Source organism: Aphis gossypii, chromosome X, assembly GCF_020184175.1.
Source record: "Aphis gossypii isolate Hap1 chromosome X, ASM2018417v2, whole genome shotgun sequence".
NCBI lineage: Eukaryota > Metazoa > Arthropoda > Insecta > Hemiptera > Aphididae > Aphis > Aphis gossypii.
In genome coordinates, this window is record NC_065533.1 from 55170112 (window position 1) to 55186185 (window position 16074).

The following is a 16074-nucleotide window of genomic DNA, read 5'->3' on the forward strand; positions in this document are numbered from 1 at the left end:
CGGGTTTTCGAAAACTACCGCGGTAGGCGGTAACACGCCGCTCCGTTGACACTAATAATGATATTCGCCGAGAATCGCAACAAAGTATATTATAATATATAATGCGTGTGTGTGATTATTCTTATTATTATTTCAGTGAGCCTCAGTCGCACGGCAATATATAGGCGTACATAATGTATATAGGTAATTAACTGTATATTTACTCTATCTGTGCACAGCGAACGACGTATATACGTTTACGACGTTTAAACGCATTTGCGTTTAGATTTTAAAACTATAGGTATTAGGTAGTTAACTCTCACAATGTCACGCGTATACGCATATAAATGAAATGTATATATAGGTACTGCACGATTATTTTTTATAGTGCGGTTAAGTTTGTTTTGATTTACGAACTCAAACGCGCATTTACGATTGCGTTCGCGTGTATAAACGTGATCGTTAATGTTATACCACTACCCTGGTACTAGTGCGTATTGTAATCGCGCGTATATAGGTGCCGAGCGAAATACAAACCGTTATAAAAATATCATATATATATATATATAGGTAACGCGTGTACCAAATCAACGCACGCTCCAGTATATACGTATATATAAGTACTGCGCAACAATAACAAAACAACGCGAGTTATATAAATAATAATACGCGTATTGTGTGTTATGCGTTGCGTACGGTACAAGAGCGAAAAATAATAACAACAAAAACGATGACGACGTAGGCGTCGTGTCGTTGTGTACAATAATAATAATAATAACGCTCGCCGCCGCCGCCGCCGCCGCCGCTCGACGGGGAAGGGGTGAAGGTTGCGGCCGCCGAGCGGAGGCGACAGCGTCGGCCGCGGCTGTTACGGTTCGCCGAGCAGCGGTGACGGTGGCACGTCGCCTTTGGAAGGAGAAGTCGAGGCCGCCGAGAGGTTTCTTTCTCTCGCCGCTGAACTCTCCTGCCCCCCCTCACGGCCAACGGCCGTAGTATTCGCAGGCGTCACGCGCGGTCGGCAGCCGCTTCGGTCATACCGACGGTACGCGCAGCGGCGGTAGATTGTGCGGCAGATCCGTTTGTGCAGCAGAGTTTTCCGCGATCGTCCAGCTGCGATCTCAGAGAAAAAAAGTTGTCTGTAAGTAAACGCGCGAAAATTCCATCGAAAAGCCGCTGCTCTTAGCTGCGCGCCTTGTTCTACCCTCTGGTCGTGTGCAGTCCTCGCGTCACCCCGCGACCGCGTCTGCACCACCGCCGTCGTAGATGGCCGCCGCACCGTCCGCGACTCGCGTGAAAAACGATTTCGGTTGACTTTATAGCCCGCGATCCGCGAACTCGGTGACGACGACCATCGCGATGGCCGCAGCCGTGGCCACCACCACTCCGCCGACGGCCGACAATCGGTGCGTGGGCGGCGGCGATCCGTCGGCCGCGATCGCGCGACATCAGACCGCCGTACCGCTGCCGTCGGCCGACATTCCGACCCTGACGTCTTCGGCGGGCAGACGGCGGCGGCGGTCGAGAGCGAACGACCCGAATTCGCACGCGTCTCGGAGTTCGACTAGCAGCTGCTCGTCGTCGCCCGTAACGTCGTCCGACGACGACGAGGACGACGACGAAGTCGGAGGAGGCGGCATAGGCGTCATGGACGGCGTGGAAGCCGAGTTTGGCGGACGCGGCGTGGTCGGCGTCAAGCCCGCGCCGGTGGCCGCCAAGCGGCTCAAGGACCTGCAACAGCAGCTGGTCGATCTGGACGACTTGGAACTGTTGGACCGACATCTGGCCGTCGACGGCGCGACCGGCGACCCTTCGGCGGAGGACGGCGGAATCGGCGGCGTCACCGGCATGGTGGCCGAAGAGCTCAGGCAGAAGAACAAGGACCTGGTGCTGGCCGCTCGTCTGGGCAAGGCCCTGTTGGCCAAAAACGACGAACTGTCGCTGATGAACGAGCGGCTGGCCGAAGAGTACGGCGACAAGCTGGAGGTACGCGACAAAAACGATTTTAACATATTATTAATATTCCGTTAAGATGTATAATAGGTATATAGTGATATTAGGACGACGTCGAAACGGTATTGGATTTACGGATCTCAATGTTTTTTTTACTGGTAAATGAAATAACCCAAATTATTGTACCAGTAACAGAGTAGCCGGAAATTTCAAACCGTTTTGATGTCACCGAAAAACGTATATGGTATAATGATAATAATGAGAATATTGCATCGTATCGACAAAGTCATTCGGTCTATAAACCGAAATCCGATTCAGCGCGACGTCATCTCTTTCGCAATACTGCGAATATAGCCACATTCGCACAAAAACAAACAGTTGTGTAGTAGCGTATTGTGTGTATATACTCGCGTGTTCTTTGCCAATTATTATATTCTTATCGCGCCTCATCGGTGAAAACACTTTTCGTGACTTCTCGATAAACCCGCCATTTAGTTCCTATACCTATAATATACCTACGTATATAGTTTGGGACGTTTTTTAATCGCCCGCCGCACGCCAAGTCGAGTCTCATTTATATTTTTGAGACCATCGACCGTCGAGTTCGCTGCCGCCAAAGCAGAGCCCGACGACGACGACAACGGCGGACACGCGAGCGCGCGCGCGCGTGAATAAAACGATTAACCCGACCGGCTCCCGTGTAAACGCCTCCGCGGGGCCGTAGCACCGTGCGAAACAATGTTCTTCGGCTATAGGCAATTCGCTACAAGTGTACGACCGCCGTTTTCTACCGCACTTATTATACCTATACACAGATGTATATATATACATATCGTTTGGCAGCTGGCTGGGTCGCGCGCGTATTGTTACCGCCACTGCCGAGGCCGCCATCATTGTACGCCGCCGACTCGGTCGTCACGCTCTCACTCTTCCGACTCGGCGGCGGCGCTATTGTCGTCGTAGTCGTAGTGGTAGTCGGCTGTCGCGTTATGCAGTCGGAGCTATAGGTAGGTATAGGTACTCGGTATCTGCTGCAGATATATAGCCGCGAGTGAAAGCGCGTACTCGTAGCCTCCCCCGCCCCAAAAATATGAGCGCAGCAGCTATATATAATGTAATGTTGCAGCATCCGTTTTCGTTGCATATATTATGCGTTGTGGAAACAATAAGATATCGTGTTAAACTGCTGCTGTTGCAGGTGCTGCCGCTGCAGTCTCTTTGCGGGCCAAGAGCATTCGGCGGTTGGGACATTCGTGCGGGGGGGTACGCATGCATCGCGCGGGTAATATACGCGAATTATATGTCATAACACACGACATTATTATATACATATTATGCGACACGGTTAGGTACGTTTTTTATATTGTATACACTCTCGCGTATACGAACACACTATATTATTATGGTTCCGCTGTATTATCATACTTCGCCTAGGTTAAAATTAATCCATCTTTCTTTATCGTTTTCCGTTTCGCTAGAGTTGAATATAAATAATATATACTAACTGCACAATTGCTAACGATGACTTTCTACGCGTTTCGATATCATTCGTATACAAACACAACAATATGGAAACGATATTCAAAGAGAATTGATTAAAAGATGACGTGAATCCAACACCGTAGTTGAAATTGCAGGTACTCCGCAATATACGTAGCAATAAAAAGTGGAAAGCCATAAAATTAACCATATATTGTTATTGTGTTCATAAGTATTTTATTTTTTTACACATATTTGCAAAAAATCGAGTGTGCCATGTTTTTTCTTTATAATATTATTATAATAATATAATCTGTAACAAGTATACAGTAATCGTTTAAATAAATTAAATAAAAATCGATTTTCATGAGCCAAAAATAAATGTTCGTGTTAATCGCTCTATTGCAACACATAATAAATAATAATATATAAAAGTAGAAAAACAAGCTATATAAACGCCGTCCGAGTGTCGACGAATCTATTGATATAAATTTTATTGAAAACGGTCCAGTAGTTTTTGAGTTTATATTATGGAGGACAAACAAAGAAACGTCTATTTATATTGTGTATATAGGTATATATCTCAGTCAGCCTAGCTTTACGAATCGCGAAAGAAACAAAATAATTAAACAATGCGCGAAATCAATCGTTTTTCCAGGTGATATTATCGCAACCTAGCTCCACCCCTCGCCCCTCGCGATTTGGCGTTGTCTCGGACCAAGGTCTCCGTAGCCAGAACGGCGCTGTGCGTGGAGTATGCTGTACCGCGGTTGTGGTATATTGTAGGCTGTGGTTTAAATCGCTCGGGTCGGATGGAACGTCGTTCCGACCCGGACGGTGGCGAAAGGGTACATTCAAACCGTGACGTAATCGGCAACAAGCACGATATACGTACATTACCGTTTGACGGCTGTATAAAATCATTAGCGCGGTGCACGTGTCCTTCGATAAGGTCTCGCACGACTCTTTGCGTATTACCTATATATTATTTATAAATTTATTATACGCACACATTGTAATAATAGATAATAGCCGGGTATTATATTCGGATAAATACACGCGACCACCGATTTTTTGCGGCGATGGCCGTAATATTCCATCGACGTACTCTGTTATAGGTGTGCAAAAATAAGCGCGATTTGGTTATATTATATGAATTGGAATTAGTCATAATAATGTTATTGGTTTTACCCTCTGGTCATTGTTGGCCGTGTTGATCACCTTCGCTGTGCACACGGTGTAAATGTGTAATGTTTGTGTAGTCATAGATTGCAGGTGTGTAACGGTCAGACACACATTAAATGTGTATATTATGCGGTGCTATAAGGTACACGGAGGCGTATCTGAAGCTCGGCCAAGGGAATGGCGAATATTTAAATACATTAATCATATTGTTATAATCCCACGTTTGACTGGCACTGACACGGAATGTTCAGTGTTATCCCGGCGATAATAATGATATTCATTTTATATAATTAACGAAGCAAAGTAACAACGGTCAACGGGTAATGCGTGGATTTTTAAATTGCACGTAAGTGATTTTTTTGAGTAGGAGTTTTATTTTTCGAAAGTTACTATACTATATCCATCGTAAATAATAATTGGGTTAATTTTGTCCTTTAAAAAATTAACTTGTCAGCAGAAGTATATGATGGGCTTTAACTTCAAAAAAAAAAGAATAAAAAAAATACAACAATTATTATTATACGAAAATATATCGTAATTACTGAACGATAATTTTAATCGAAACTAATTCCGGTTACTATCTATTTATTCAAAAAATAATATTTCTATATTCTCGCGAGGACACCAATTTTAAATACAAGAAATCGTACTAAAAATATTGAATTCATTTTGGAAAAAATTCCAACAATTTTAAATTTTAATACAAAAGTTTTGTTTTCAACTTTATAAACCGCATCTATAATAATGTATAAATATAATATTAGGTATTATTAGGTATTATTGTCAATAAGCATAATGGTTTTAACTTGTAAGCATATTATAATATCTCAGATATTAAAATCGACTCCTTCGAGTGCCGAGGCCCACCAGTATTGGGTTGGGCAACATTTAATGTGAAACACTTGGCACCTATATGGATAGTTATGACTCATATGGATCGTATTTACATAATATATATATAATATAATGTATTAAAATGACTCATATCGACTATATTCGAATCTGCGTTTAAAACATTTTTTCTCTGCAATTTAATATGATGATTTATGCGAATTTGAGTGAATAACCATCATACTATATATTATATTCATTACTCGTCAATCGTCATTTATATGCATACTCGCATTATTATTATTATCATTATACTATACCTTATAAAATATGATATACGCTATATTATGCGTCAACAAAACGGTACGTGCCGCAGTTAACTGATTACACATCGCACCGTTTTTCTCGTTGTACAACAGGAGATCGAACAGGACCGCCACCGGTTGCGCAGGCAGTTGGCACAGTCAAAGGCCGAGTGCGAACAACGGTGCCATGAGCTGCAGGCCGATCTCAGGGACCTGCAGGCGGTGCTCGACAGTCGGGAACGTCAACTGCGCGAGGCGGACAAACAGAAACGAGCCGTGGTCCGAGAGCTCACGGACCAGAATGGCAGGTTGCAGTCGCACATCAGAGAGGTTCGTGTCGATTATTAATAATGATAGTTTGTAACACGTACGACCATATACCATATACCTACACAGAATAGTCGTGTTATGTCGATTATAAAGTATTTTTATGTTAGTGATTCGTAATGACGATAGTATATTCACCGTACATTATACGTTTCAGTGAATCTACTTTCGGTCGTCTATATAATATATAATATATGCATATATAGCCATATAGGGAGCGGCAACTATTTTTAATGTCGTTTTACATTTATATGGTTCACATTACGTGGACAAATATGGTATAGTTTACTCCGTATAGGTATTTAAAAACTGTTTTTTATGTCTTAAAATATTATCTAAATAAAAAATTCTCATAATACGACCTTAAATTTCTCGATAAAATGAGTGTTAATCTTTTAAAAAAAATACATTATGTATGATAATATTATGTGCCAGATAATCTCGGTCTGAGAGAGTCTGGCGCACGCCTCGTCGAATGATCAAGTGCCAAATTTATAATATTACATTAATTTTTATTTGCTACAGCTCTCCCAAGCAGAAGCAGAACTCCGGCACAAATGTCGTCTTCTGGAAGACGCACAACAGCCACAACACGGCAGCGGCAAATGGACAGGGATCGGAGGAGTTGGATCGCCGGCGTCCATGACCAACGGCGGTTCTACCACCGATTACGGGTCGCTAACGCCGGACGACTACCGCAGCCTAGACGTGCTGCGTGATGAGGTAAATACATAGGAAATTCGGATTTTATTTCGTCCGTCTTACACTGATCGATATTATTATATTTAACGAAATAGTCATATCGAATTCGACAATATCGATTCGTCTATATATCTTGCAGTCGGTTGTTGGCGATTAATCGATATATATATCACAATTTGGCCATTAAACACCAACGATCGACTATGTCAATGTTTATATTAAACAGACCTATAAATTATAATATTTTAATTATTATTCTTAGTTCGTACAATATGACAATCTATATATTATATAAAACTGTATGTTCAGTGTAATATGATACCATATTTTATTGATTTATTGTAGTAACTTAATGTTTTTACTTTTAAGAGCGTTTAATTGAAATATAATGTTAGGATATTATTATTATTATTATTAACTATTAAGTAGATATATACATTTTATAGGATTTTTAATCGAACGAAATCTACCAAACCTAGTGAATATTAATTACACTGTGATGTTAAATTTGAGTTTCGTTTTTATTTTATTTTATTTTAATGAACACTATATACAGTCCTGATTTCTAAAATAGATAGCATTAAATAAATTATTTTTGGTATTAAATATTTTATCCAAATTCATTATTTCGGTTACTATTCATAAATAACTACTTAAAATGGTATGTTTTGAAATGATATATCAAACCATGAAATTGTTCATCAAAGACATGTAAAGATTAAAGATTTTATATTTACTTGTTAAAATTTCTGTAACCGCTTTAGAATATTCTAAAAAAAAGTTGGTGTTCATCATGTTGTTAACTCTCTGCGACGATGACGTATTAATTAATCAATTTTTAAAACAACGGATTAATTTCGAGTTTAATTTTATTATTGTATTTGTATTACGTATAATGGTAATTTATGTTCTACTATAAAAAAAAAAACAGTGGAAAACAAATATTTTCAATTTTAAGCAGCTTTACAAATCCTCTTTTATAAGTATGGTGAATTTATTAAAAATTACGAAACAATAACTCTACAATGATTAAGAATTATAATGTTAAGTATTTTTGTATCAGTTATACTAAATCATTGAGGAAAGATTCTAATTAGTTAAATCCTTATTAACCTAGATTAATTTTACACTATATTATATATATATGTAAAATATATAATTAAATATATTAAACTTTAAAAATAAATTAAAAGTAAATCTTTTAAAAATAGACGAACTAACTGGACAGTGTCGCCTGTATAAATTTAATGTGCAGAATAAAACAAATGGGTGGTAACAATATTTTTCTAGATTGATATGAAAGCAGCCGAGAAACAACGGCTACAGAAAAGGATGGCTGAGTTGCGGGCTGACCGTGATCGATTGGCCGAACTTCTCGAACTTAAAGATCGTCAGTTAGCCGAGTGTCGGGCAGAGGCGAACCATTACGAGCACAGAGTAAGTTTGACGTTGATCTCTATAGTCCTGTTCTTATTTTCTTACAATGATATATATTTGTAACTATACTGCCTTGCTTAGCCAAAACTACCCGAAAGGTAGTAAATGACAGTGTGATAGTTTTGAGAAAAGTTACTTTTTCAGAATTATCTTTTTATTTTCATCATATTATCAAAATTAAGAAATAAATAATAATTCTTAAAAAAATGTTGCTATAGGATCTAAAAAAATACATTACGAAACAATACAGTACAAATAAACACTTCAAAACGCATATACGTATATGCATAAATCACTTAATTATAAAATCTATTACAAATACGGCATTTTGTTAAAGATAGAAAAAAATGCACATTAAAATAACGAATATTTTGATATACCTAATAAACTCATTTTTCACATTTAGTCACTTACTGCCTTTCGGCCGAAAGGGTATACGGAAACACAAGTTGTTTTGATATTTCATTGAAATATTAAAGATTTGGTTAAAATTTATTTCACATAAAGTATTTGCTAATGAGTACAAAATTATGAACCATTATGCTTCTGGATGGATTGGTTTACTAGTGATGTGTATTTGTTTTTTGTGTGTACACGTTTTATAGAAGAGAAACTCTTTCTGGTAGACGATTTGATTATTAGATCTAGTAGAAACTTATGGAAGGTCAATATTAAATTTTGTCAGTACTTTTCAAAATAATCTAGAAACCCGTAATTATTTAAGAAAACTAATTTTGATAAAGTCAATTTTGATTTTCGTTGTAATTCAAAAATGAATAACCGTAGAGATTTGAAATATTTACCAGATTAGCATTTATTAGAAATAATATAACTTTCAATTTTTACTGTTTTAGTCCTATAGAAGTATTTTAAATTTTTAATTGAAAACAAACACAAAGTTTCCATATAAAATATTATCATGCAATCAAAAAATATTGAAAATACATGACATGGTTAGGTAATCATTTTTTATAACCCTTTAAAGATCAAATTTTTACAAATTTTGTTATAATCAAGAAACGCTGCAAAGTATTTTGTAGCAAACATTTTAGATTTTTTTAATTCTAGTATTTAAGACTTAAAAAATTAATACAACGTTAAAATAATGTCTACACAATATTTGATTTCTCACTTTGTCCCAAACACAACATAATCAATTTACGTTTTGCAGAATTATACCTAAAGTTTTGATTTATTATGGCATACATTTAAGAAGCTATTTAAAAAAATTTTTGGTAAAACTAGAAAAAAAATTTAAATGACCATTATTTTCAACAGTTGTTTTTCATTTATTTATTTTTAATTCAGTAAAATAATGAATTGGTTAGAGTAGGTAGAGTATGCAGCATCACGTATCATTACGCATTATCGTGTAATCAAAAAAATCAACGGTTTTCAAATCATTTGAACTATATAATATAATTCTAAACTGCACTTAAAGTTCCATTAATAGGTATTGTGGTAACTATGGTTACGGCCAAACTACAGCGGTAACAAGAAAATCCGCTTAATATACATAATAATATTATAACATAATATTATAACGACGTTTATTACTTAGATCGTTCTTTGTCTACTGTCATATTATTATAATATCGTGTATATGCCTATATAGTTTTTTTGCACACGTCCAATAAGTGTGACATGTCTACTAAAAAATACGTAATACTTTTTATACCTATTTTGCGTATCGCACGCGTTTTTTCTGTACAGTCGGCGATGTTGGCCAAGCAGTTGGACGACGCGCTGTCGGGCGATTGGAGAGGACGGGGCGCGAAGTGCTCTTCGTGCAGCGGTCAAGCCGGCGGCGTGGCGGCGGCGTCCCGCGGGGCGAACGGCTCCGGCGGGACCGAATCGCAGCCGATGTCGCTGTTGGCCGAGCTGGAACAAGCCGAGGCGGCCAGCACGCAGTCGGCCGCTCGCCCGCAGCCGGCGCCGATGGTCGACGTGGACCTGTCGACGGCGGAGCGACGGTTCGACGACCACCTAAACGACTTCGGAGCGGACGCCGAACGGTTGGTGACCCGTCTGTGCGACGCGCTCGAGCGTCGGGCCGGTCACGCGGACGCCGTTTCGCCGGAGCTGTCGGCCAGCACCAGGTACCGGCTGCTGAAGCTGATGGGCTGTAGCGGCGGCGGTGACGGTAGCGCTGCGGCCGGCGTCAAGTCCGCGGGAGCCGTCGACCTGGCGGAGCTGGTCCGCAACCGGGACGGTCGGGTGGCCGAGCTCACGTGCGAGGTACGTATTATAGTAGTTACTGCAGCTACGCGCGGCAGAGGAGGTGGTGGTTTTCACGGTAAAAAGTAGTCGTAAAAAGCTCGAAAATATAAGTTTTTACCCAGGTTTTGAGTTATTATGTAGGTACGTAGAAGGCGATTATTACTCAAGCACAGCTGTACTTTCATATTTATTCTCGAAAACAGCAATATATGATTTATCAGCGGACGATATTTTGCGTACGACTCGAATCGTGCATATAATGCAATACAGCCTCGTGCATTCATGGTCTGATTAAGGTGTGGTCATTGTGCATTCGATCACTCGGTTGTTAATACGAGTAGTTTTTAAACGTGCGCGAGTGCAGGGGGGGAGATTAATTTTTATGTTTTAAAATATATATTATATGACATTGGAGGAGACACGCTTTCCATTGTAATCGTCGATCTCGGTATTTTGATAATAATATGATAATATGGAAAATGTGTAGTACAGTAGAACCGTATGACAACAAGATGTTTTGTAGAGATCTAAATATCATAAATAAATAATAGGTAGAACGTATTAGCTTTAACGCGAATACGGTCGCGATGGGAAGGTATTTTGAATGTTCGTCAATCACTGCGCTCACAAAGTGATGTGATGAGGCTCTATTATCCAAACCACAAGAAAACCAACGCTCTATCGATAAAAAATAAAAAGGCTGCACGCTAACAAACTAAAAAGTGAAATTATAACTCGATTCAGTGGCGCGTACCCGTATCATCCGATGTAATAAGTGACGGATCCCGTTTAGATAGTCGGAGAAAACAAGAGGCTTATAATGTATAAATTACCTGCACGCGTTTGTGGTGGTAATGTATAGTAGGCCTTCGAATGTATTATGACTACCATCAGTGACAAAAGATTTTAAATAACACAAATAGCATTAATAATACTCAAATGGTCAATATGTTGATTCTGATAAAATAAACACGGAATATTTAAAATGCAAATACAATGCAATATTATATACAATAACGTATTTTAAGTACTGTGAGTAAAATTATAAAAATTATAGTTTACCCAGCCAAGGTAGTCGAACCATATCTCGTACGGATAGAGTATAGAATAAATGATGGGTTGGCTTATTATTATAACATGTCACAGAGAAACCAAAACAATTATGTCAAACGAATATAAATGCGTTTTTAAAAAAAAAAAAAACAGTCAATTGAGTTTCACGTTGTACTCCGTAGATAATATAACATAATATAATTATCATTAAAATAATAACAATAATTAGCTTCTAAACAAAGCAAATCATTTTAGCAAATTAGCCACTATGTAATAACCATGAACATTGTTTGAAGCTAAAATAATAAAAAAAAACATTTTAATTTAGTCCTCTCATTCTTTAAAAGTCTATACGTGTTGTATATGTTGTATAATATGACCACATTCTATATACACATATATTTTTAGTCATTACTGCATGTGCTCGTCTGTTTCCCTCGGATAGATCTATTATTAACATTAATTATACACGCACACAAGTGCAGTCGTTTTCCTATATATGTATTGATTTCCTAAAAACTTTTGTTTTTGTACACAAAGTTGTCCGTGAGAGACGCGGAACTGCAGGCGGCTCGCGAGGAACGTGATCTGGCGGTGCGGGACAAAATGGACGCGATGCGGATTAAGTGCGCCCGATGCGGTGATGCGGGCGGCGGAGAACCCGCCGACGACACTTCCGGATCCGGCACCGACGAGAAGGACGCGTCTTTGATCCCGGAACTGTTGAGGAAAGCGTGGGAACAGCGGGACGGAGCGGTGCGGCGGAAAAACGCAGTGCAGGTACAGCTGGCCCGGACCCGGGTGGACGTGCTGCAGGCCAACGGTCAACTGATGGAGGCCATCGGACAGAAGGTGGAACTCAGTCAACAATTAGAACAGTGGCAGGTCCGTATTTCAACAAATATTATTATAATATTTACTGCCCCGAAATCGCACCGATTTTTTTAACGACAATTTCAGTTGACATTATAATATATGCGTACAACAACCGTATATAACGGCGTGTATGACCATAGACCTTGAGTATAAGGTCTATGTGTATAACCTATAATCCAGTTCATCAATTGGCATTCTGAAATCATTGACATTTAAAAAATACAGTGATGCGAAAACTATATCATATAGAATAAAAATATGATTTTTAGACCACTGTTTTATTTTTTAAATATCGAGTGCCAAGATATGAATTGAATGATGGGTCAATGTACTATTTTGTTTGAATCGTTATGAAATCGTAGAATTTCCATAAATAATGTTTACGAATAAAAATTGCGCAAAAAAAGTCTAACTACGTTTCACGCATTTTTATGTTTTTAAATTGTTGTTAATGACTTCTTGATTATCGCCTATATGTTACATTTTATAATCGAAAGTAGAGTACTTTACTAAATTAACACAATTTTTTCACGTATATAAAGTATAAATATCGTATATCTTAGCAAAATGTTTATTTTATGATATTGATAATGCATTTTAAAAAGTTTAATGGACTGTAGTCCGCAGATGGAACAAATAATTTTTGCAAGGTACTTCTATCAATTTTACTCCACTCATCTAAACTTAAAATAATAATATGGATGTTAATAAAATAGTAGCTTTTATTAGTATAATACTAATAAAAGTTTGGTGAAAATACTAATAGGTAGTATTTTTACGGTCTTTGATATTTTTATATGAAAGTATTTAAAAAACAGAAGTATGATGATCTCGCTTCTGATGTGGAATCGAAAACCATAGACTGTTATTAAAAAACCTAAAACACCACACAATTATAAAAAGTGGTAAAAAACAATAGGATTTGTTTTCGTTAATATTATGTCCGGTGTTAATACGTTAATGCTGACGCATGACATGTATAATATTATACACTTTAATTACTTTTACTTGTATAAATAAATGACTTAAAAATATATAATAAATGACTTCAAAATAGCAATAGTAGACTTGAAAAATTAATATATCCAGTCGAACGGATTAACTATCCTTATGTATAGACAAATGTGTCGCAGGAACGCGCAGTTTGTGAATTAATTAATATAATTTTTGTATACGGTTTCAGATGGACATGCAAGCTCTACTCGACGAGCAAATGCGCAGGAAACTGCTTGCTCCTCCGGCTCAGTCTTCGGGCGCCGGTGCTCCCGAACTCGGTGGCGGAAACCAGCAAAAGTGTTCCGGTACCGGAGGATTTCCGTCGATGTCGGCCTCGAGCTTGGGAAGTCTCGGGTCGTCGGGACTGATGAACTCGTTGTTGATGATCGCAGGCGGCGGAGGTAACTCGAACAGATGACCCGGCGAACAATTCAATAATTTAGTGTTTATTATAAGATAAATGACGGTCGTGGACCGTTTGCCTTTAGACAATAATATAAAATATCGTAATAATATTTGTATAAAGTTATAGTGGATCGAGTTCGCGTATATTAGTCATATAACGCATCCGATTGACGTTTGAAACGGGCGAACGACGGTTTTGAACTATTGTTTTTTTTCTATTATTTTCGATTCGACTTACTTATAATATAATATTATGTATTATATATATAACAATGAGATTTACGACTTGCCGTTCATCATCAACTCACAATCAACCCGTGAATGCTCGTTATTATACCTACTATAGTTGGTGTATAGTTTTTATTTCCCAAGTCTGCGTCAAGTTCACACAAATTTCAAACTATGAGATACCTAATAATAATATGATATCTTTGGAATCGTGAATATGAGTCATTTTTTAAAATTATTTTGGTCTCTGATCGTGTCATAGACCCCCCCTTTGCGGAAAATTTATTTGTGATTTATGTATATATATATATATATATATTAGGTATGTCTGGCGGTTCGTTTCGGTTTATTGAATTATATATATTTTAGACTGCAGTGTAATGCTGCAAAACCTAGTACAAAATATTTATAACAAAAGTTACCTCATCACGTGAGCACACTCGTCGATATGATATTATACGTCGTTATATATTAAGTATAGGGTGGAGAAGTTTTAAGATTTATCCGAATTATTACTTACATAATAAGAGACTAAAAACTCGTTGAGAACTTTCATAGGTCGATGTAAACCTATCTCAGCGTATATTTACTTCGTTTTCAAAAAAAAAAATAATAACCAGAATTCGTTAACAATTGTTATTTTTGTAACCATTATTATATAGTATAATATTGTGCGTTTAAAATCGTGACATATTATAATTATTTTATAAAATGATTACGATCTTATACTGTTTTCACTTTTGTCTTTTATATAATATTACCTGTATCAATTATATACCATTTTTGTTGTTTTTTTTTGAAAATAAAAAAATGTAATAGTTTTACAAGTGGGTAATTATTATTATACATATTAATGACACAAATCGCAGTTGGTATATTTATAATTGTTAAATTGTTTTTTAATAAGTACACACATTTTTTTCCATCAGACGTATAGTTTATATTGTGCAAATAAAAACATGTTTTGGACGTCCTTTTTACTGCCCATTTCGATCCTAATAAGCTTCTTTGCCCAATATTAGACTTATCGGGTATAGGTGTATTGTACATAATTGATTAACTAATATACTATACTTTGTAAACTCAATGTATTATTCACTACTTTATAAAAACCTATTATAAGAAATAAAGATGTGTACACAAAACTAGAAACTATGTATTATTAAATAAATATAATTATATTATACAGCTGTTTGTATTACATTAAAATAATATTATACCAAGGTAACTTACATTATATTGTAAGAATGAAATTATGTAGTATTAAGAGCACGTTCACCATTAAGTTAACAACCAATTACTTACAGTATTGTAAAAAGAAAAATTGATTTCATATAATCACACATTATTCATAAATAAATATAATATGTACCTACCTACCTGTCTGTCTGTTTTTGCATAGGTATACTTAAAACAAAAGAGTAATAATTTTGTTTGTCTAAATAAAATTGTTTGTATGAACATTTTTTTTTTATTCTTTGTACTATTGTATACCTATTAACAATCTATATTTTGTATTAATAGCGTTAAATGTATGTATATATCTAGATGATATTGTTTTAAACAAAAAAATAACTGGGTTAAATTGTTATACTACGTTTGTGCATCCAATTTTATCAAAATTTAAACTTCAAATGTTTATTAAAAAATTGTATTAATTTATACTGGGCTTTTTGGGCTTTAGTACGAACTACTTATGAGAGATCTAGTATTAAAATTTCAAGTTTTTAACAATTTTAATCAACATTAAAAGAATTAAAAGAAATTATATACCTACTAAAGATTATAACTATTTCAAATTTTAAAAAGGTTGTGAAAAATATCACAATATTTTGAAAATAATATGTATGAAAAATGTAAATATTGATATTTGGAATTAGTGGTTGCAGATAATTCACTTTTGAGTTATAACAAAATCAATTTCACCCAAAAATTTTCAATTTTCTGTTTTTCCAAATAATTTAGAATAATACTGGACATTTAAATTAAAATGAATCAAAACATATTATAGTTTTACTTTTTGTGATATTTATAATTTGTGATTTATAAAACTATTAATTTAAGTCTATGTTATTCAGACTTTTTCTACTCTACCATATAA

The 16074-nt window shown here is 36.6% G+C and overlaps 1 protein-coding gene across 1 annotated transcript; it reads left to right on the forward strand.

Annotated features, from left to right (window-relative positions):
• Positions 1-779: 779 nt before the first annotated feature.
• LOC114129328 (bicaudal D-related protein homolog) lies at positions 780-15159 on the forward strand. Its single transcript, XM_050205923.1, has 7 exons — positions 780-1962; positions 5844-6059; positions 6582-6779; positions 8049-8195; positions 9909-10433; positions 12009-12353; positions 13528-15159. The coding sequence occupies exons 1-7, from the start codon at positions 1336-1338 to the stop codon at positions 13756-13758; spliced, it is 2289 nt and encodes a 762-aa protein (XP_050061880.1). The 5' UTR covers positions 780-1335; the 3' UTR covers positions 13759-15159.
• The last annotated feature ends 915 nt before the right edge of the window (positions 15160-16074 follow it).